The 21,463-nt window shown below is 53.3% G+C and overlaps 9 protein-coding genes across 9 annotated transcripts; 3 read left to right on the top strand and 6 right to left on the bottom strand.

Moving 5' to 3' along the window:
* Positions 1-12: 12 nt before the first annotated feature.
* LTHEOB_11673 (uncharacterized protein) lies at positions 13-576 on the top strand (the record flags this gene model as incomplete). Its single annotated transcript, XM_035508455.1, has 2 exons — positions 13-184; positions 329-576. The coding sequence occupies 2 exons, from the start codon at positions 13-15 to the stop codon at positions 574-576; spliced, it is 420 nt and encodes a 139-aa protein (XP_035365825.1).
* A 3,399-nt stretch (positions 577-3,975) lies between these two features.
* Positions 3,976-5,816, bottom strand: LTHEOB_11672 (Eukaryotic translation initiation factor 3; the record flags this gene model as incomplete). The annotated part of the gene is made up of 3 exons (XM_035508454.1): positions 3,976-4,258; positions 4,308-5,532; positions 5,606-5,816. The coding sequence occupies 3 exons, from the start codon at positions 5,814-5,816 to the stop codon at positions 3,976-3,978; spliced, it is 1,719 nt and encodes a 572-aa protein (XP_035365824.1).
* A 2,339-nt stretch (positions 5,817-8,155) lies between these two features.
* Positions 8,156-10,522, top strand: LTHEOB_11671 (Type I phosphodiesterase/nucleotide pyrophosphatase/phosphate transferase; the record flags this gene model as incomplete). The annotated part of the gene is made up of 3 exons (XM_035508453.1): positions 8,156-8,599; positions 8,653-9,913; positions 9,981-10,522. The coding sequence occupies 3 exons, from the start codon at positions 8,156-8,158 to the stop codon at positions 10,520-10,522; spliced, it is 2,247 nt and encodes a 748-aa protein (XP_035365823.1).
* Positions 10,523-11,232: 710 nt separating this feature from the next.
* LTHEOB_11670 (U6 snrna-associated sm-like protein lsm2) lies at positions 11,233-11,884 on the bottom strand (the record flags this gene model as incomplete). The annotated part of the gene is made up of 3 exons (XM_035508452.1): positions 11,233-11,373; positions 11,494-11,641; positions 11,871-11,884. 3 exons carry the CDS (start codon positions 11,882-11,884, stop codon positions 11,233-11,235), a joined length of 303 nt encoding a protein of 100 aa, XP_035365822.1.
* A 581-nt stretch (positions 11,885-12,465) lies between these two features.
* On the bottom strand, positions 12,466-13,063 carry LTHEOB_11669 (Chromatin assembly factor 1 subunit a; the record flags this gene model as incomplete). Its single annotated transcript, XM_035508450.1, has 2 exons — positions 12,466-12,825; positions 12,875-13,063. The coding sequence occupies 2 exons, from the start codon at positions 13,061-13,063 to the stop codon at positions 12,466-12,468; spliced, it is 549 nt and encodes a 182-aa protein (XP_035365821.1).
* A 559-nt stretch (positions 13,064-13,622) lies between these two features.
* LTHEOB_11668 (uncharacterized protein) lies at positions 13,623-14,373 on the bottom strand (the record flags this gene model as incomplete). Its single annotated transcript, XM_035508449.1, has 2 exons — positions 13,623-14,168; positions 14,236-14,373. 2 exons carry the CDS (start codon positions 14,371-14,373, stop codon positions 13,623-13,625), a joined length of 684 nt encoding a protein of 227 aa, XP_035365820.1.
* A 558-nt stretch (positions 14,374-14,931) lies between these two features.
* Positions 14,932-15,521, bottom strand: LTHEOB_11667 (uncharacterized protein; the record flags this gene model as incomplete). The annotated part of the gene is made up of 2 exons (XM_035508448.1): positions 14,932-15,312; positions 15,366-15,521. 2 exons carry the CDS (start codon positions 15,519-15,521, stop codon positions 14,932-14,934), a joined length of 537 nt encoding a protein of 178 aa, XP_035365819.1.
* A 557-nt stretch (positions 15,522-16,078) lies between these two features.
* Positions 16,079-16,528, bottom strand: LTHEOB_11666 (MerR family transcriptional regulator; the record flags this gene model as incomplete). The annotated part of the gene is made up of 2 exons (XM_035508447.1): positions 16,079-16,357; positions 16,418-16,528. The coding sequence occupies 2 exons, from the start codon at positions 16,526-16,528 to the stop codon at positions 16,079-16,081; spliced, it is 390 nt and encodes a 129-aa protein (XP_035365818.1).
* Positions 16,529-18,950: 2,422 nt separating this feature from the next.
* LTHEOB_11665 (Glyoxalase family protein) lies at positions 18,951-19,761 on the top strand (the record flags this gene model as incomplete). Its single annotated transcript, XM_035508446.1, has 2 exons — positions 18,951-19,176; positions 19,568-19,761. The coding sequence occupies 2 exons, from the start codon at positions 18,951-18,953 to the stop codon at positions 19,759-19,761; spliced, it is 420 nt and encodes a 139-aa protein (XP_035365817.1).
* Positions 19,762-21,463: the final 1,702 nt, after the last annotated feature.

Here is a 21,463-nt window from a genome sequence, read left to right as displayed (position 1 = left end):
CATCCGCCCAACATGCGCTTCACCACCACTTCTCTGGCCCGCCTCATCACTGCCTTCTTCCTCATCGCCTTCGTCACCGCCGCACCCGTCGCTGTCACCACTTCATCAACCGGTCTGAGCGCTGCCGGCCAGGAAGGAGGCGCACGGATCGCCGAACGCGACCTTTCGTCATCACCGATAGTTGGTAAGCTCTCTCCTATCGCCATCCCCCACAGAAATACCTGCTCTAGCGCCAAAGTGCCACACCACATAATCCATTATACGTCATCATTACCATTCAACATCCACTTTTGCGAACAATGGATTGATCTAACCTCGATCCCACCAGATACAGATGTTGCTGCCGCTGAAGCAAAGAAGCGCGAATTCAGCAGCACCATGTGGGCCCTGAAGGACCGACTGTTGATGAAGCGTCAGCCCAAGCCCGAGCCCGCCGCTGAACCTAAGCGCTTCACCCTTGACGACTTCACCACCATCGCCGCCGCCAACGAGAAGTACGACGGCCTGCGACCCGAGGGTGCCGGCTTCGTTGGCTTGAAGCAGCGCGGCCTCCCTGGTTGGTCGAGGATTTACTGAAAACCGGACTGATGTAACGAAAAAGAGAAGGACTGTATTATGGTTTTGATGCCGTCGAATGTTTTGTGGGACCCGGTTCGGGGACCGCCTTGATCCGTCGACTTTCACTTTCGACGACGATACCCTTTAGCGGGGACGACACCAGTTTGTTGATCCGTCTTTCCGCACGATTACGTTTGCTTTTTCAGTTCTTCATCCCTCTTTGCTTTTCCTCCCCCTGGAACTGCTTGGCTGGAGCCACAGTTCTCCGGCACGGCGACTGCCCGATTCGGCATGGTACCACGGAGCAGCGAAACAGTCGAAGAGATATCCACTCTTCTCACCGCGACTCCCAACATGTATTCGAAACATATCGACCCAACCGAAACACAACTGCCGTTTTACCCCAACAAACAAATTGGTGTCTCGGAAACACAAGTTTCGGCCTCGGGGAGATTGTGCTTCTCCGAGACATGTATGTCCGGATGGGGATATTTCAAGCCGTGCCTGTGTTTCATAAAAAGTTGCAGGAGACGGATAGCGGCTTCGCGTGGCGCCATCAAACAGCCACGCGGTAAATGAGAGACTTGACAGGTATGGCGCGCCACGGCGTACCATGGCGCAGGGGCATACTGGACCCTTGAGTCGCGACCCGTGGGCCTAATCATCGCCCTAATGGTGTTGGAATACCCATGCACGACTGCACCAAGATTGGATTGGTTATGGCATTGATTATTGTAACAAGGCGGACTGTATGCTTTGTGAGTGGGCGGGAATCACACTAAATTATGTTGGTGCTGGAGATGGTTGTCGAAGGGGGCTTCATGAAGATCGCCGTAGGACAATTCTGTATCATTATTGAGCGATGTGGCGTTCAACATTCGAGAAGAAAAAAAGAGTGATGAAATAGGAACAAACATGCGACGAGTGCATCCCAAGATTCGTTCATCGATAGTGTTTCTTCACGTATTGTAACGCACGTGTACACTTAAGGAAGAAAAACAAGCTTTGCACCCAAGCTTTCGTAGTTTCACACCGGTCCTGTTGATCCATGCCTCTTCGTTTCCTCGGTGGATTAGTCCCTGTGCGCAACCCCCCACTGACATTATAGCTTCCGTGCTTCTTATCTCCCTCACCGATACAACAGCCCAGCGGGGCCGGGCGGGACGGGCCCAGATGAAAGTGGAGAAAGAGAAGGGAAGGGATCTGCCAACGGTTTGCGGTGTGATGAGAGAGACAGTTCCCGTTCCTCGCTCCACCAACAACCTAACCCCTAACAACACGGTATCATTGTTTCTGGTACCCATTGTCCCAACGAAGAATCCTTTGGGTTTTGTCAATTTTCTCTCCCTTAGTCCCCCTCGCGCAGTTTCAATCTCTCATTAAAACTCTTTCCTTTTCCCTTGACTGATAGATTCCCTTCTGAGATGCTTCATCAAGGGAAAATAGTAGCGTTGACCAAGAAAGGGAGATCGAGGAGAGAGCTAATCAAAGGGGAGAAAATAGAATGAACCAAAGATTTCTGATGCTCGATTTGCAGCTCTTCATTCAACAATTACAAGAAGGCGAAGGTATTGGGCTCACGTTTCGCAACATCTTCCATACCGAGCCATGGATTTGTTGAAGCAAAAGAAATATATTCGTTAATCAATACTCAGACCGTTGTTCACCAAGCGGCATGAATTCCTGGCTGTCGTTGCGATTTGATGAGAATAAACACGCCGTCTCAAGGCCCGAATGATGAGTTGGCCTTAGATCAGCTGTCCTGACTGGGAATGCCTGAGAATCCGATCTACATGGCAATGCCCCACGTCGGTCGGAATGCGGACGTGATTGCTGCTGCCCCGACCAGCGTGGAACCTAGGTGCCAGGGTTCTCGCCGCACGAGACAAGCACATCAAAATCATCACGGATAAAAATAATCACAACGGGAATCGGATGAGCAAATCTTCGGCGCTGAGGCTATAATCGACCAGGTGCATGCAGTGAAGTGATTCATGATCGCGGCCCGGTAGACTTTGAGGATCCTAGTCTCATGAGCATGCATAAGTTTCTGCTACGCGTGGTCGAATCCTCCGGATTTGTTACGCTTGACGGGTAAGTGCTGATATGTTGACTTAGAGTTTCCATGGTTCTAAGAATACGTTAGAAAAAACTTACCACTGAAAATCAGCTGACAGAGGAATAAGTTTGAGTGATGCGTGCGGGGTTTTCCATTGGTTCTGTGCTTACTCTCACAAGACAAGTTCTCCAATAATCACATGCGACTAACATAGCGCCTGTGGAACAAGAGTGCGCCACGGCTTTCCGTCTTTGGAAACCGGCAGGCCCTTCATATGTATCCAACATAGAATTACATGAACCGCTGACCGTGAGAAATGAGTAAATGGGAGTGCTCTACCTTCTCTCCTTTTTTTAAAATAATAAAAAAGGACGATAGAGCTTGTCATTTAGATGTAGTGGTTGATTAAATAGATATGAGAGAACAAACTGCAAAAGTAGCTTGATAGTTGATATGTCTACTTCAATTAGTGCGAAAATGTGTACATGCCAGTCACATTTGTTTTTCGTCGGCGTCGATTCCTCAAATTGGCACGGTCAGCGGATTCATCGTCCTGCCGGATAGCCAGTAGCTTCGCTCCCCCAATGATTGACGAAAGGATCCACATGCATTGCACCGTCAGCAACCACCAAGTTTGCGCCAGTGATGTAGCTGCTAAGCCCGCTCGCCAAGAAACCGACGACCTTGTGGCAGCCCAGCGCGCTCAAGACCAATATATGTACCTTCTGCGCCTGCAAGAAAAGCACGCTAATCAGCTCCAAAGCTCCAAACCTCGGACATAGCACTCACCTTCTCCGTCTGCGGACTCGACAGCGGCAGCTGCTGGGAGCTCGTGCCGCGCATACCGAAGCCCTTCAGGTCAATGCCCATATCAATCTGACCGGGAGAGACGCAATTGATCCTCACGCCCGTTCCTACACCCTCATCCATCAACCGCCCGCCCCCACCGCGAAGCACGCTAGCAACCCACCCTTCAAGCTCGCCACGCCGGCCCTGAACACAACATCTCCGTGGAAGTAATGAGCTTATCGGTTATCGCATCGCATGACGTATCAACCCATTTATATCCCTACACGCATGATTAGTTGCATCTTTGACAATCAACATCCCAAGCAGGGTTAGTTCCTCTCTGCCACCTAGCCAATTGCGGAACTGAGCAAGTATCTCTGAACTGCTTAAGATCTGAAATTGCCTATTCGCCATTGGACAAGAGGATTGTGTGTGATTGAATGTCTCCATTGCTTTTGTTTCGCCGAGCTAACCCAAAGCCCGACACTGCTCAAGGGCTCCCATAACCATCCTGTTCGTAAATAAAGCACAAATCATGCCTTCATCCCGGGATTACTGTGATATCACTCTTACTCCTCATCGTCCTGCTCTGGAACCGCTCCATCCTCAGCCTCCTCCTCAAACGTGTTATCCGGCACCTGGTAGAGGCGGAGAACAGGCTTGTTGGGGTCCTTGACAAGGACGTACTTGCCCTCGGGCATCTTCAGGCACATATCCGCAATGGTACGGACGATACCCCAGCCGTTGGACAGGTTGAGTGCCATCTGGGCGGCGAACTCACGCGGCTTAGCGCTGAGGACGCCGAGAATGACGTGGTCATTGTTGTTCTTGGGGTTGGTACGGGACACGAAACTGCGACTGTTAGCAATTTAGTCTTTTCATTTGGTTGGAGCATTCTTACCCAAGCTTCATAGAGTCGGCCTTTGCGAGGATAGACTGAACGGTCCAGCGAGCGAGCTTGCAGCTGTTGTTCTTCATCTCGGTAGCAAGAACAGCACCCCTCTGGCTGGCCAGCTTGGTGCGCCAGTCAAGGGCGCCACCGGAGCCCTGGGCCTTGTTGTCGAACTCGTTCAGGGCCTTGATGGTCAGGTACTGGTCCTCGCCGCTGATGTTGTTCTTCACAGCGGCATCAAGCTCCGTCCTGACAACGAGGTGAAGAGGCTCCTCATCATTGTTCAGCGACAGGTCGAAGCGGCGGTACCTGTAAGACTTGGATGCCGGGGGAGCCGACTCCTCCTCCTCGTTGTAGAAGGGGTGAGCGTGAGCCATATCCTTCTTGGTGCCCTCCTGGACGACCTGGAGAGGGAAGACGTTGTTGATGTGGGTAGCCTCCAGCATCAAGGCATTGGGGTTGTTGATCGTGTCCTTGTTGCCTTCCGACGTCTCAAGAGGCGCATCCATGGCATTCTCGTTGACCGTGACCATGTCAATGGTAGAGGTATCCCGCTTGTCGATGAAGACCTGGTTGCGGCGACGGGTGATGACCAAATCCCAGGGGTAGACCGACTTCGGCGCGCACATGAGCATGGACAGGATGTTGTCGGTGGCGAAGATAGTGGCCTCATCCTTCTCAGAAAGCTCCTGGATGATGGGATCGCTCGAAGTGGTGACGTTGTAAGCGGCACGGTCAAGCACCTGGAGTTTCCTCTCCGAGGTCTTTGCGCCGGGAGCCTTGTCGTAGGAGCGGTCGTAGTAGTAGAGGAAGCCGTAGCTGTCGAGGTCCTCACCGTCGGGGGTCTCGAGGTTGAGCTTCGCAAGGCGGGAGAAGTCAATCTCCTCGAGGACAGTCCAGTCCGGCTTGACCTGGACAGAGGCGTCCCTGTTGCGCTGGGGCTTGTCGTCCCTCCAGCCGAAACGCCTACCACCGCGGCCACCGCGCTGGGCGCGGTTATCATAGCCGCCCTGCTGCTGCCTTCCACCGACGCGCTGGAATGTGCCTCTGCCGCCACGCGCGGCAGGTCCACCGCGCTGGCCACGGCCGCGGAAAACGGTGCCACCACCACGGCCGAAACCCCGGGTCCTCGCAGAAGTGCGGGTGTTGTCGACAACGGAGAAAGTGGCCTCTTCCTCGGCAACCTGGATCGCGAAGGGGTTGTTCGCCTGGGAGGCGCCGTAGACCTGCTGGTCTTGATTGTGGGTTAGAATAAGCTCGAGTGACAAAGCGCGCGGCAACTCGTGCAAGCCGAGCGAGACACATACCACGGTAGTTCCTGCCACCATACTGCTGGCGACCGCCGCGTCCGTCACGGTCCTTGCCATCAGTCCAATCGGCCATGCGGCCTAGGCGGTCGGCCTTCGAGTAGGGCGCGTAGGGAACGCCATCCAGCATCGTCTCGCTGGAGGTGGCGGGACCCCAGCTGTCGGTGGCGGGCAGAGCCGACACGAGGTCGAGGAGCGAAGCAGGCGCCATGATTGCTGTGGGGTTGGATGGTGGTGTCTCGCGGGCCAGAAGTGCGTCAACGCCGGAATTTTAATATCTTGGCGCTTTTGACTAAGCGATGCGGGCGGTGGGTGGAGGCGAAGACCCTGCCGCTCTCAGTCCAAACTACAACAATCAACACCCGTCGCTTTGTCGCCGATGCACGTGTTCCATCACAGGCTCTCGCCAGGTATATTTTAACACGTAGCCATCTATGTGCCTGTCCTGAGCTAGGCCCTTACCTTTCCGGAATCATGGACCTCTCTGCTTCCTCCAGGCCTACCTCCGACGATTTTGGATATGAAAGAAATCCTAGTCCATCTCTCTGCGCCCGCATCTGGCAAAGATGATGAGCGATACAGAAGGCTCGCCGAAGCCTACGACGACTTCGAGCCTGCAAATACCATCAGCAGCTACGTGAACCAAGATGACCATCGCCGAGCTCCTATGACTCCGGAACGCTCTAAAGCAGCCCACAGTCGTAACCTGCTTTGCAGCAAAATAAACCCGGGTACCCCAGTCACCCAAGCGCCGACCGTCGCTGGCTTCGTGGAGCCCGCACAGATTGTTCCTGCCTCAAGAAATTCTGCAGCCAAAGGCAAGAAACCCGAGGTCCTTGCTCAAGCACCGGACTTTGGGAGCTTCATGAGCACATCCGCCTCCCCGTCGCCTGTTCACCAACTCTACGAGCTTGAGAAACGATGGCTTCACCAGCAACAGTCGTCTGCCAAACGTTCTGCATCAGGTCAGCCAAAGGCAAGTACAGGTAGAAGCACTCCACAGCTGCTATACATCGAAGATACGCAGAAGGCCTTGACCGCGCTCGAAGACCACGTTGACACGTCGTCATATGGTTCTGACCCTCCGTTCTCAGAGATTGAATCATCAATCTCACAGAGAAGCAGCAAGAGACCTCGCCTCTCGTCCGAAGTCGACACTCGAATGGGCCACAATGCAGAGAGTCAAGCGTTGGGTACTCCGCTGATTCCTGCTCCCTGGATGCCGCTCCTAAGGACGCCCCCAAGGGGAAGCATGGATTCACAGCTACCCGATGACTACGATTTGAGCAATTCCGAGTCACCCTTGCGAATACCCGGTGGTTCCGGACCTGTGGCTGACGGCAAGGCCGGGATGAACGAAAGTTTGAATTCTGCGTCTGAAAAGGGTGTGCGACAGCAACATGATATTTCCGAGTCTCGTGGTACAAATCAAGAGGGAACATCACAACATTCTCAGCCATCCACGCAGGACATTTCCATTGATATCGAGACTAGCGCGCAAATTACTCGTAATGCACGCCAGGCAGGCGCGGCAATGACTCCTATTAGTTCGATTACAGCCCTTTCAGAAACAGCAACGTCCGCTGGATCCCAAAAATCTCAGAAATGCGATTTTAGTTCACTTCCGCTACAACTACTCCCCAAACCCCCGCCTCCAGGGAACAAGCGGGTGTTCAGCGAGGTGACATCGATGCTTCAGCTCTATGTCGAAAAGGCCTCGATAGCCAAGCATTACAAGCCCGAGTCAGTCCTCCGTGAGATTAAACCCACGGAGCGTGGGTGCTGGATGTTTGACACATCAGATTGGGACCTGATGCGTCAGCATGACTTTTGGACACGGATCCAGTATCTACTAGAACATGACTATTTGGGCAATGTATGGTTGCAGAGGAATATTCCCAAGGATTGGAAGCGTGGCGGAACGGACGGAAACGAAGCAAAGGGCTTAGGAGTGGTTTGGATGTTTTGTTGGGGCCAGGCGGTGCCATATCTTTGGGTTGTTCTACTGGCAGAAAGCCATCTGGAGATCCGGAGAAAGAAGTCAAGAGCGCAATGGACGGTCGGACCGATGGAGAAGTTGGAGGTGGTGGTTCGGATGCCTGATCCAAAGCAGTGATATCAGCTAGTATGCATTTAGGTTGTACTGAATACAGACAAGCAAGCAGTTGATGTTCGGCGGACCCTGGCTGTAAAAATAGGCCGGGTGATCGGCGAGCTGCAGATGTGTCTGGCGCACGAGTCAGGGCAGATCGGCCTGGCGCAGACGATGGCGCATTTCACAGGCGCGGGGAGCAACCGTGCCGCATACCTCAGCATCCGTACAGAGGACTAGTATTTAAGATCACGTCCAAACTGATTACGCTCGTCAGGAGATCTCACTCGAGCAGGAGGAGCCATTCTCTCGGCGATCGACCGTTTCGGCCACGACGGCAACACGGACGCCAGCCTAATATTGCGACGCGAACGTCTCAAGGGATGTGAGGCCCGGTAACCCGTACCTACACCAAACACCCACCTGTCATCAACGTTTCGCTCCACCGACCGACGACCATGGCGCCTCCTCACTCTGGCCGACGCGGCCGCCGCGCGCCCGAGGATACGGACCCAATGCTCGCCGATTCCGACAGCGATACCGCTTACGAAGACGACGACCGCTTCGACGAGGGCAAGACATCGGCCGAGCTCCGCAGGGAGGACCAGTCGCTGCTGGAAGAAGAGGAGGAGCGCGAGAAGCTGATCGCCCGCAGCTCGTCCGCAGGCAGCGCAAGGAAAGGCGGCCTGGGCAGGCTATTCCGCGGGAGAGATGGCGATACCTCGCGACGTAAGTCCAAGATGGAGCCCGGGCGAGACCGCAGGCGATACCTCCACAGTTCCGAAGAGAGTGGACTCATGTATGATACCGAAGAAGGGGGGAGGCTGTCGAGTGCGTCGTCTAGGGACTCTTCCGAGGCTGACGAGGAGCGGCTGCGCGCCCTGCTGGGCAAGAAGAAACGGGTATGTAACTTCACGGCTCCGGTACGGACGGTGGCACTAACGTGGAATCATAGTCTTCGAGACCACTTCTTCTGCGCACTATCATCTACGTCTTCATCGTTATCTTGTTTTTCATTCTGCTCTTTGCAGCCTACAGAGCATCTGGTTTGCGGCCGACCAAGCACTATGCAACCATGCTGAGCAATGGTTCTGCAACCTTTGCCCCGACCACTATTCTCATCTCTCTCGATGGCTTCCGCGCAGACTTTCTCCAGCGAAACCTCACCCCAACGATGCAGAGTTTCATTGATCAGGGCGTTTCTCCACCGTACATGAACCCTAGCTTTCCCAGCGTAACCTTTCCCAACCACTGGACACTGGCCACAGGCCTCTATCCTGAGGCCCACGGCATTGTTGGCAACACTTTCTGGGACCCTGAATTTGAGCAGGACTTCTACTACACGCACATTGAGGTCAGCATGCAGAGCAAATGGTGGGGCGGTAATCCCCTCTGGGCGACAGCCGAGAGCCAAGGTATCAGGACCGCTGTGCACATGTGGCCGGGTTCTGAAGCCCACGTCGGCGAGTATGAGCCTGCTCACCTTGACAAATACAACGGCTCGGAGAAGCTGTCGGTGAAGGTCGACAGAATTCTTGGGTTCCTGGATCTCCCAGGCCCAGATAGTCCACATGCTCTTGGAGATCAGCCTCGCCCTCAGCTCATCGCTGCCTACGTACCCAACGTCGATGCCGATGGCCACAGGTACGGTCCGAACAGTACTGAGATCAGAGGGACCATCACGGCCGTCGACACCATGCTCGGTAATCTGTTCAAGGGGCTCGAGGACCGCAACCTGACGAACATCGTCAACGTGGTCATTGTTTCGGACCACGGCATGGCAACGACTGATATTTCGCGCCTCATCCAGCTCGAGGACCTCATCGACCCGAGTCTGATTGAGCACATCGACGGCTGGCCGCTCTACGGCCTGTGGCCCAAGAACCCAGACAACCTCGACCGCCTGTACCAGGAGCTCAAACTCAAAGCCGAGCACAACCCCAACATCGAAGTCTACCTCCGCGACTTCAACATGCCGGAGCGCTACCACTTTGCCAGCAACTCCCGTATTGCACCGCTTTGGATTGTGCCGAAGGCCGGTTGGGCCATCGTCACCAAGGACGAGTTCGACGTCGAGCAAGGGTTGCAGACGGGCGCGGCCTACCAGCCGCATGGCCTGCACGGCTACGACCACGAGCACCCGCTCATGCGTGCCATCTTCTTGGCCAGGGGCCCCGCCTTCCCGCACCAGCCCGGCAGCAGGTTGGAGCCGTTCCGTAAGTTTTTTCCCTCGCTCTTCTATTCAACACCCTCATATTCGTTACTAATCCGTCGTCCTGGCAGAAAACATCCAGCTCTACAACATCATTTGCGACTCCCTGGGCATCGAGCCCGCCCCCAACAACGGCACCCTCCGCCTGCCCCTCAAGCCCGTCGGTCTGCACTCGGACGTCGAGCCCGAGGAGTCACCCGCAGACCCGCCTGCGCCGGCAGCGGAGACGACAACCTTAGCCGGCCACGTCCTGTCCAGCACTCCTTCTGCCCCATCTTCTTCTCCTTCGGCAACGGCTGCGCAGTCCTCGGTTGCTGCTGCTGCTTCTTCCGCCGCTGCTGCGACCACGACGGCTCCCGCGCCTAGCAATGAGGAGACGAGTGAAGGAGGTGATGACGAGGGAAAGAGTGATGGGGATGATGGCGAGGGAAAGAAGGGAGATGAGGAAGAGAAAGAGGAAAAGATGAGCTGGTGGGAGTGGTTTACGGACAAGGTTAACTCGGCGAAGGGCTGGGCCGTCGACGTCGCTAACAAGGCGGGCGACAAGATCGAGGAGGTGAAGGAGAAGGTTAAGGGCGATAAAGGCGAAGAAGAGAAGGGAGAGAGCCCGTGATAGACTTTTGTGCCTCTTTTTTTCCTGACTCCTCTCCTAGAGAGTGAGGTTTAGAAAGACGTTTGCTTGGGTGCTTAAGGGAGTGGGGATTTTGGCGTTCGCCTGTTAGCCTTTTGGCCTTTTGATTTGATACCCTTTTTAGATGATCTTATTCGAGGGACTATTCCTGGTCTCGATCGCGAGGCTTTCATGGTTGTTACGCGTGATGTCAGGTGTCTAATTCGTGAAGCTCAAGCACGCACGGCCATGCAGCACTGGTGGTTACTGATTTTTTTTTTCTTTTCGCATTCTTTTCGAGTATTCATTGCTCACTTTTTGTTTTCTTCCGTGCGTATGCAAGCTGACTATAAAGTGCATCGTTCCAACACGCTGGGGAATCTTTTCTAAATTCAAAAACAACCAGCACCTTAAGGCTGGCTCTGCAGGTAGCAGGCCTTGAAACCTTCCAGACTGCAATTCCCACGTCTTTTATTCCTGAGCCTATGTGGAAAGGATTCATCTTCTCCCTACGTTGCCTTCACTTTTCCACAGGTATGACCTGTCGAACGAGCCACGGGATCGGCTCCAACCCTTTTTTCTCTCCGCCCTTTCGCGCCTCAAGCGCAGTTTACCCCAACACGAAGAAAGCTCAGAAGGGGGGAGAAGACGGGATTATGAGTGTTCATGATCATGGTATCGAAAGTATGTTTGTCTTCTTTTCTTTCTCTCTTTCAACCCTGCTTCGCCTTAGCGGCCGCCTGCGCCGCCTCCCGCCTCGTCGCGTCCTCGAGCAGCGCCGTGTCGACGGCGGCGCCGGGCAGATGCACGTATCGCACCACGCTGCCACGGATGAAGACGTTCTTGACAGAGCTCTGCGGTGCGTGGTGAAGACCGACGTTAGCCCACTATCCCATTTCTGATTTATGTGTGTGTATGTGTTCCCGCTGGGCATGGGTGAGGGTTCGTGCATGTGGGCGGCGGTGCTTTTTTACCAGATGCGGGTACTTGAGCTCCTCGACGACGGAGATGTCGTCGAGCTTGATGTTGAGGAACTGGTCGACCGACTTCAGCGTGCCACGGATTGAGATGTCGTTCTTCAGCTCGACCGTGACTTCGTGGTCGACGAGGGTCTTGAAGAAGCTATTGTGGGGGGCAGTTAGCTAAACTCTTGCAGGGAAGCTCGGTTGTCGGGCGCGGGGTCTGCGGTAGCAGGGCTTGGGATCTACTGGGAGGGAGGGTAACGAGAGACAGGACGTGTGGGTGGAAGCGCGAAGGTAGGTAGGTAGTTCGCGGGGAGGCTCCGGTAGCTGAGGTGGCAGCGCGGATGGGCATTGGGCTCGGCGCGGGACGAGGCGCAGTTCATGCGTACCTGAAGAAAAGCATGGCGGCGGTGGATGTTGGGGGTAGGTGGTAGGATGTAGCCGGGAATGTGATGCTGTGCGTATGTAGGCTTGCGAGGCGCGCGCAGGTGGTGATGCACACGCCGCGGGTAAGTAGTGGCCCGTGCTTCAGAACCACTGACGGTCCCCGAGCCGCGCTCAAAGCTACATCTTCCAAAACTCGTCTTATCATTAGCAAATGACGAATTGACAAAAGCAAATTCGCCATCTTTCTAAGCCTCTGGCTTACTAGTAGCTCAGGTCATCTTGCAATAGTAAGAGTTGAGATGCAACGCACGACGCTATTTCCTTGTTCACCTCCGCAAAGCACTGCTGGAAAACGATATTCAGAGCCTTGATCGTTTGTTATATGCACATTGACGAGCCTTTTACCATAAAGGTCTGGTTCCCTTGCCCTGATATTTGATGGGGTCTCATGTCCTTCGGTGTAGTATTTCACCATGCTTGTGTAAGAACCCCTCACCCTCCTAAAGATCATTCCGCACCGTATTTTGAGGCCAATCCTTCAGTGAAGCGTTCGAAATACCCAAACCGTCTTACGAGGCTAGATGTTGGTCCGTCCACTCATTCGTCTTCTAACTCCTCAACCTTTCCAGCCATTGCGGCAAGCCTTTCGGGGAAGAAGTTGCCGATGCTGCCTAGTGACGCACGGAGGTGGGTGAGATGTCTCATGTCCCCCTGGATAATTCCCTTGAGCAAGTCCAGAGTATTAATCTCCTCCATGGTGAAGTCGTCAAAAGGAAGGTCCAACTGCGGTCCTGTGAGCGCCAACAACGTGTTGTGAATTCCGCGGTAGAGTGAGATCGAATCGGGCAATTCCTTCGAATACAGCGCATTCATTTCCTTCAGCATGTCCCTGACGCGGTCAATGAGATAGCGTTGGCCTTTGCCCAAGTCGGGGCTTGTGAAGTGCTCATCGCATTTCTGCACTTCGTCAGTATCTGGTCTTTCAAGAGTGAGGCGGTCCACTGACTTTGTTCTTCTTCACACTTTCTTGGAGGCGGCGGGCCTTCTCCTCCGCAAGCTCAGCCTCCAGATCCTCAATCTCTTTCATGTTCTTCCGAATCTTGTCTGCAAGTTCTGCTTCTTTTAGAGATTCTGAGCTTGAGACCGTCGTGTTTGGGGGTGTTTCTGGTGTTGCAGCACGCTTCTTCGGGGCCATGGTGAAGTACACGTACGGGCTGGGTGGAGTTGGTGGTCAAGTTTGACGGACGGAGGCGAAGCAGATATTTATCCACGGCCGCCCGTGTGCCTGCCGGACGTGGCTGCAGGCCGCGCTTACTGAGGCAAGAGCGAGTGACATGTGCTCAAGCTTCTCTCTTCTATGCAAGAGACGGGAAGGTCCACTGATATCGTCATCATGCCTGCTCCTCACGATAATCACAGCAAACACTTCGGCATCTTTCCAACTTATATCAATTCTTATGAGTGTGGCTTTGGAGAGCTCCGAGGCGCTCCTTCCCCTCCTACAGCGCCTTTCTCTATAGAATGGCTTCGAAGGATGAGCAGTATCTATCGTGTACGCTGACCAACCTTTGCCGGCTGATCACCGATTTTTAGGGCCAGAAACTAGCTGCGGTCGATGCAGGACAAAAGAGCTGCAGCTTTATGAAATCACCATGCCAGACCGCCGCTCCTGGTACTTTTTCTCCGCCCAAGTACGACATGTATCCTCCATCCCGCATTGTCGCAACACGCTCCAGTTCGCTGCACAGCTAACACTACTCCATATCGGTATCAGAACCGGAGGAGGAGGAGGAGGAGTCATCGCCGTTGTCGCCGCCATTGTGAGCATTGCTCTCCATAACGTGCATCTTTTCCTTTCCCAGGCCGCGCATGGAGGTGGGGAAGGTGCCCGGGGACGTGATGGGCGTGTCTCCTTTGCCCTTCTGAACCTGGCGCAACAAAGACTCCAGCCCCTCCTGTACCTGCTTCAAGACGTCATCCCGTCCGCGGCTCCTCCTTTGCAGCTCTCTCATGGCCTCATGGTCCGCCGCGATCCTCTCCTTCAACGTTGCCAGGGGCTCCAGAGCCTCCTCGGTAAACAACTCAGCATGGAGCAACGGTCGTTGGTGCTTGCCCTCGCGCACGCCATCACGGATCGAAGTCAACAGGTTCTCAATGGAGAGGCAGACCAGCTGTTGGTCGTGGAGGTTCTTGAGGTGCATGTAGAAGACGAACATGTAAGCGCGGAGCTGCGGGAGGAGCAGGTCGGTGAAGTCGGTGGGAGAGAGGCTCGAGGTTGCCGGAGCTGCGGTGGCGGTGGCCTGTTGGAAGTTGGTCAGTCCGGAAGCCGATGTAGGTGGGCAGTGAAGAGATTCGTGCGCGGCTTACGGCTTCCTTGGTGCTCTGCTGCGGAATGTGGCTTTGTCCAAGCGCTGTCTTAAGGTCGTCTATCTCTTTCTGCTTTTGTCGCATCTGCTGCTTAAGCTCGGCCAGCTGATGGCCTTCTGTCTTGCCAGAGGGCAACATCTTCGCGCGGAAAAGCAATGATCGGGTTGCCGAAAAACAAATAATGTACGGGTTATGTCGGGAGGTGTAGGTGAGAAGGTCGACGGAGCACAGAAGATATAGCGTTGGCTCTGTCTGTGCGGCACCTGCCATATTCCAACGCCACGTGCCTAGCAACCAGCCGAAGAAACAGTGAATCGAACAGTCACTCTCGGTAGAATGTTCCGCCGCATTCGCTGGAACTGACTCTAGATATTTTGATGTATCTCTCGACTCAATAGGCTCACTGTCTGAGCTTTTGCATCCCCGGTAATGCTCCCTGGATTCTCAACTCCACCCTGAACTTCCCATAACTCCAAAATGTTCTACTTGGTATATGTTCGCAATTTGAGTATGAAGCACGTAGTGCATGCCTCTATTTCCTTTTTTTCAAGCTTGTTCGCCAGAACAAAATTCCCCCTTGCATGAAGTTTGTCTGAAGTTGTAGTCGAGATAATCATTGGTGCCCCAGATATGACAAACGCTCATATCGGTGTGGCCGAGATTGTGGCCCACTAATTACCACCACCCACGGATTCATTAGGAAGAGAGTGGCTTTTTCTCATAGTCCACCGGCGGCTTCTTTCCGCAGATCTTGTCTTTCAGCTTCGATATCTTCTCCTGGACCGACGGAAGTAGAGATACTGCCAAAGTGTTGAGCATCTTCCTATCGGCTTTAACGTGAGCCTGAACCGTCTTCAGGGCATCCAATTCGCCGATGCTGATGCTGTTGAAGTTGATGATGGAGGGTCGAGCCACCTTCAGCTCATCAAGCATTTCGATAATGCCTGTGTACTCCTTCTGCCTCTGCTTCCACTGATATTCACCCGCTTCGAATCTGTCAAGGATATGATGAATCTCGCAAGTGAGATCCATCTTGCCATCCGTATTATCCGTGCCTTTCATGTAGTCATCGTACTTCTAAACTCACACGTCAGTTCCATCCATTTGGCCATGGAATAGAGTTTTCTCACTCTCTTTTTCACTTTGGCTTCTTCACGGGCTTTGCGCTGCTGTTCGGCTTGCAAATCCTTTCTCAGGCTTGCAAGCTTCTCTCCAGTCACTTTGATCTGCTCCTGCAGCTCTTTCTCACGATCAGGCGCTTTGTTGTTGGTGGGGTTGGGCGGCATGTCTGGACGACGGACACAAACAAGTCTCATGGATTGAATAATGGACCTTCAAAGAGTTCAGTGAGATAATGTTGTGCGGAAGGGTGGTTTGGCTTGGGGAACAGGGCGAATGGGGACAGAAGATATACCATTGGCCCACCTGGCTGCGTTCAGATATGGCAACTACGAGCTTTCACGTGAAAGTAATTCCCGAAAGGGCCCTCCTTCTGGAATTTGTAGACGTAGACATTACGATCGCGGTTCAAAGTCACTTTCAGTTGCTCCCAGAATGATCTTTCACTTCGTTTCATTGGTGAAATGAATTCTGGTCAGAGATTTATCTGCATGTAATCCCATCCAAAAGCTCTCCCCAAAGCTGCCTTGAAAACCTTGCCCGACCAATCTCACTTGGATGGCCTGCAAAACTCCTCATAGATACCCTTTTATAGCCCTTGATCGTGGTTTCGAGTCACTAAACTTCCCCATAAACGCCCACCACGATATTGATCCTCTTCTCCGGTAATTTTGAGAGTGTACAGAGTGCGCAGTCCGCCACACCAGCCACAAGCCCGTCAGGCTCAGGAATCTCTCGCCAGATCCAGGACTGCTACATCATTCTTAATGTATGGTAGCAACTCGCCGAGGGTATCAAGCTCGCTCTTGCTGAAGAGATCAAAAGCGGCCAATTCCCCTTCTCCACCTGCAGTCAAGACAGTGCGTATCTCGCCGTAAATCTCCTGCTTGTTGAGCACTACTCCGGAGGTCTTATTGACACGTGCAAGTGCATACTGGCGGTGCTTGAAGACGTAGGCGGTGTCGTTCCGATCTTTAGGATTGGTGACTTGTTGAAGAAAGACCTACCACACGTTCACTAGTCAGTAGAGCCTTTGCGATGAGCGGAAAGGTAAAATACGAACCTTCTTCTCTCCGCTCTCACATTTGCAACGCGGGTCTTCGGCCAGTACTGCGAGTTTCTTCATCGTCTGCTTGATCTTCTCCTCTGACTCCGAATTCTTGCTTGGAGCCATGGTGACGGATGGTAAATGCTTTGCTTTGGATAGGAGAGTGTCCGGGTCGCGGGTGAGAAGGGAAAGTTGAGCGAGATGTGTTGGTAGAGGCGAAAGGTTTGGTGAAGATATATACCCGGGACAGCAGCCAGATGCTTCACGTGCATTCCAGAAAGAGCATGTCAGGACTGCACGTGCTTGAGTGCTTCCAGTAATAGAAGCGACGCCCCTTGCTGGGAGTGATGGCAGACAGCAAGGTGATATATTTTGATCCCATTTCTGCAACACCATCCCCATTACGGAACTGCTCACCTTCATGATGATAGAGAAAGAATCAATATAGCAATTGTACACAACCAAGATGATGCGTGAGGTTCTTGTTGTGCTAATGAATCTTGATTATTACCGCCATGTATGTTAAACAATTAAAGCCATTTTTCATAGATTTCCGTCACTTTTTCTTCTCTTCGACTATTGTAAATTAAAGCAAAAGGGAGTGTAGAATAATACACTATGCCCACCTGCAAGCCGTGAGTTTACCTTAACAAACATCTTTCTTTTCTTTTTACTCTTGTTTTACCAGTCTACCCTTTTCTCGTGTGTACACAGCAGTCTTAAAAAAAAAGAAATACAGAATGGCATTCAATGTACGCATGGGAAGCAAAAGCAGCTGGATGTATGCAGTTTTAAATACCCAGATGATTGCTCCTTACTTTCAGTGAACGGTGCCACGTACAACCAGAATTGTAGTAGAATCAATTGAAATCGCCTTCTCTGCAACTTCCACGGTCATGGACAATGTTGAGTCTTCCGTTCTAAGGCACGCAGAGGCATGGCTTGGTTCAAAACTTGAAGCCCTTGGTGTTAGGCATCGAGCCGGGGGGATCGGTGTACTCGAGCAAATGGGCGGACTAATCTCGTGCTGCGTAATGTTTTCAATATCTACGAGTTTCGGAACACCTTGTAGGTGGGGAGGAACTGCGTTCGCTCCTCTAGATTCGTCGACAAATACTGTACCAGTACTCGACGAGAGATCTTGGGTGGTGGGCCTCCGAGGACAATACTCGGATGACATGGTGCTGGGATACTCTCGGAAAGTTCGGGAGGATCGTCAGTGAACTCGATACCCATGGCCTCAGGTTTCTCTTCATAGCCTGCTCCCGTGGGTATTCTCTCTCCTTGCTTGAATGGCCTGTGCAATCAGCCTCAAACCATCCGTCTTCATTTTTAAGGCGTTCATATCGAACCGACTCTGGGTTGCTAGGCCTGAGAGTACTGTCTCTGATGTGCCGCTCGACATCACTGAGGCGAGGTTATTCCTCTGATTTCAGACAGCACGGGCATAATAAGGGTGCATCGGAGAGCGAATACTTCAACCGCTCATTTGCGAAAGCACTGGGCTTTTTGTAACCACTATGTTCTTTGCGGACGGTACGTTAAGAGGCATAATCGAGTAAACTGAAAGCTCGAGTGAATAGACGATTGAAGAGTCTCGGCGCAAAGCTTCAATCAGACTACGCCTAAGCTCTGGATCAGCTACAAAAAGCCTTCCTAAATTCTACCAGTTAAGTTAGCGTTTCCAAAACAGTTGCGCCAGTATATGGTATTAATTTAGGCATAATCAAAGCCTCGGTGGGGTCACGGATATTGTAAAACATGCAATAAAGCGTCTTTAAAGGAAGTATGGGAGATAATCTCCGAACCATGCTCACCTTCATAGGGAGAGCGTGTATAGACGGTCTCTTTGAACTCACAATCAAGCATCGTAGTAGTGGAGTCGAGGGGTTCAAGGTAGGTAAAAGGTACTTGGGCGGCGATGTGGGGCAACTTGGAGTCTGGAGCTCCGAAGTGACCGGCTTTGCTACAGAGGGGTATCGTAGCCGGAGGCTAGTGTGAAGAATAATATGACGCCAGGCGTGACTATGTCTCGGAATTTTCTTTTCTTCTTTTTTCCCCTTAGGAAAACAACATACGTGGGTATTTGAAGCTATCGTCCGGATGAGAATGTCGAATTAAAAATTCTACAAACACGTCCGGACGAGAGCTTCAACTACCCATGACTTGAGCGAAAACAGATCCCAAGGAACCAGTATTAGAGGCGCCGGAGTGCCGCGTGGGGGTACTGCAAGGAAATCTCCGATCGAGAGTGGTTTCAGCTGCTGCTGACGGGCTGGTCTTTGTAACATGTGAATTCTGGCCCCCGCTCCCACCGCAGTGGTTGAAGGAACCGCTTTTGACTCCTTCGGTCCCCGATCTGGCAAACAAATGCTGATGGCAGCCTAGACCGCGCGTCAGGCGTGCAATGAAGCAAGGGGGAGTTAGTCAATCAGCGCACGAAAACCGCACGAGAGCACGTGAGACATGCGCATGGACATGTGTATATATCTGCGGGTGAGACAACACGACACGAAAGGTTTCTTGTCCCGTTGTTTTGATTATTATCATGTCGTCCCTTAGTCACGTCGGAATCGCGGCCCCTCCTTCAAAGTACGACGCTGTCGTCGCCTTCTATGCGCACGCGCTTGCGCCGCTGGACTACACAGCTCTGCTGACCTTCCCGGGCCTCGTCGGCATGGGCTCTGCGCAGACAAAGGTGCCTGACTTCTGGATCAGTTCCAAGGACGACGCGGCAGCGCAGCAGCAGACGCACATTGCGTTCAATGCGAAAGGTGAGTCTTATTTTGCTGTCTCTTCCCATCTTGATTGTCTCCTGCGGCCGTGTTCTGTCTTGTTGGTCGCCTATGCGTGTACATACCCGAGGACGAATGGAGAAAGATTTAAGGTTATCGTGCCTTATACACGTGTCGCATCTGGATCTGCAACCTGCGGTCAAATACGCCGGCGATCCCCCAGTTTTTTTCCTTCTGTCCGTAACGTCCGTTATTCATGCACCACTGAAGGACGGTGGCATTCCGTACCACCATGTCCTCATTCAAGTTCCCTTTGCTCCTGAAACCACCCACCTAAGCCAGACTGTGCCTCTCATTGGAAGGGAGATCACTATTTTTCACTGTCTATCATATCAATAATTCTCACACGTGCGCTTCCTGCGATCGCTAGACAAGGACACCGTCCAGGCGTTCCACGCAGCGGCGCTTTCCGCACAAGCCGGCGGCAAGGACAACGGTGCCCCGGGCATCCGTCCCCAGTATCGGCCCACGTACTACGCGGCCTTCGTTTTGGACCCACTGGGCAATAACATCGAGGCGCTCCATGATCCGATCGAACCCCAAGCGGAAGCGAAAAGGGCATGAAATAAAGACGGGAATATCAAGGAGGAGTAGGAATATATTCCCTAGTATGGCCTGAATATACTAGAGAGCAAAGGGATACGGAATTTTTCCTAATTCTTCAGGGATCTGTGTGGCGGTTGGCTGGGTCACATCGACAATGACGTCCTGGAATGATAGTCGTGTTATAGTGCTGGGGAAGGAGTCTGTGGCCTAGTGACAGCCATTCGGATGCGATCCGAGACGGCGGTTGATGGAAAATAAACCTTCGATGAGCTTAAAAAGTTGACTGCGGGACCCCAAACCTCAGGCGCTGGTCTAGATGCTGCAACGGTCCAGTAATCGCGGCGCATCGATCGTAAAAGTGTGGTGGCTTGAGAATAGGCGAGCCGCGACAGAAGAAAAGACAAAATGAACCCAAAGGTCGGGTCGCGGCACGCGAAGGAACCGCCTGAAGAGCTAGACAAGAAGAAGGGCCAGGGAAGAGAGCTACCACGCGGTGCCAGCACCGGGGCGTAAGCAACACCATCCTCCTAGGCTTTTCATTGGTGGAAAGTCGGGGCCGCCTACGATTGGCCGGTTCGCCAGCACGAACGGGCTGCAGCGCACGAGCGCCTACGCAGCGTCTGCGGCGGCCTTTTTCGCCACGGCTGCAACCGTTCGCTCTCACCATCATCACGCTGCTTACTTACATGCTGCTCCGCCGCTGATGTTCCGCGCGACCCCTCTGCATCTTGTCCTTTCCCTTGTCAGCTGCGCTTCCTCTTTGGTCAACCCCCCAGCATGTGTTCGCGTAGGTTAAAGACGCGGACCAGGGCAAATCGGGCACTGACAAATCGTAGCGTGCCATCCCGCGGCAGACCGCGTGGCATCCGCCCACCGCCCACGTGGAGCATCTTCCGACGAGGAGCCGCTCGTTGCTGATCAGCCACGCGGAGTGCTGCGCCATGCCTGTTACAGAAGAGCTCCGAGCCGGGGTGCTCCTGGGAGGCTGTTCATGGGGCTGTCAGCAACAGCCTTTCCTCCCTGCCCTGCCACCATGACAGTTGTTTGTGGCTGTACGTTCACACAGCGTTCCCCTGTTGTTACCGCTATTTGTCGTTCGGCCGTTGGTGCGTTGCCCAGTTCCGTTATTCTGGAACCCCGTCGGGCAGGAGAAACTGGGCGAGTCATAGCACGACACGCCGCTTTAAGCTCTGCCGGCGGTCCAGACTGCTCGGTGGACGTGGGTCTGTGGTTGGCGTTCCTCGGTTGTGCTGGATATGCGCTGCAGAGGCGGTTGTTGCTTTTGTCGGACCGCCTCCGCAGACGAGATGCTTACCTGACGACATTCTTACGTAGTTTGAGAGCGAGAGATTCACTGTGCTGTTCATAAAACATCATGGCTCAAACTTCTCCATCGACAGCTAGTTGACTTCCAGTTGACAGCACCATCCGGGCCTCAGGCTCGACATCTTCGATGGTCTAGTGGTGATGATTTCCGCTTGTCAAAGCAGCAGCTCTAGCAAGCGCGGGAGACCGGGGTTCGATTCCCCGTCGGAGAGACACGCCTATCCTTTTTGGGCGATTTGGATAGGGGGGTGGTGGTCGGGGTTGGTGTTGATCATGGTCATCGAAATTTTTTTGGAGCCCGGGCGACTTTCGGGGTACACAGCCGAATTTGACGCCCCTGACAACCAAAGCAGAGTGAATGCCGTGTTAGAAGGCATCAGGGAGGCAGTTCTTT

This window comes from Lasiodiplodia theobromae (genome assembly GCF_012971845.1).
Source record: "Lasiodiplodia theobromae strain AM2As chromosome Unknown scaffold_51, whole genome shotgun sequence".
Classification (NCBI taxonomy): domain Eukaryota; kingdom Fungi; phylum Ascomycota; class Dothideomycetes; order Botryosphaeriales; family Botryosphaeriaceae; genus Lasiodiplodia; species Lasiodiplodia theobromae.
Note: the sequence above shows the minus strand (reverse complement) of the source record. Positions and strands in the feature narration are given on the sequence as shown.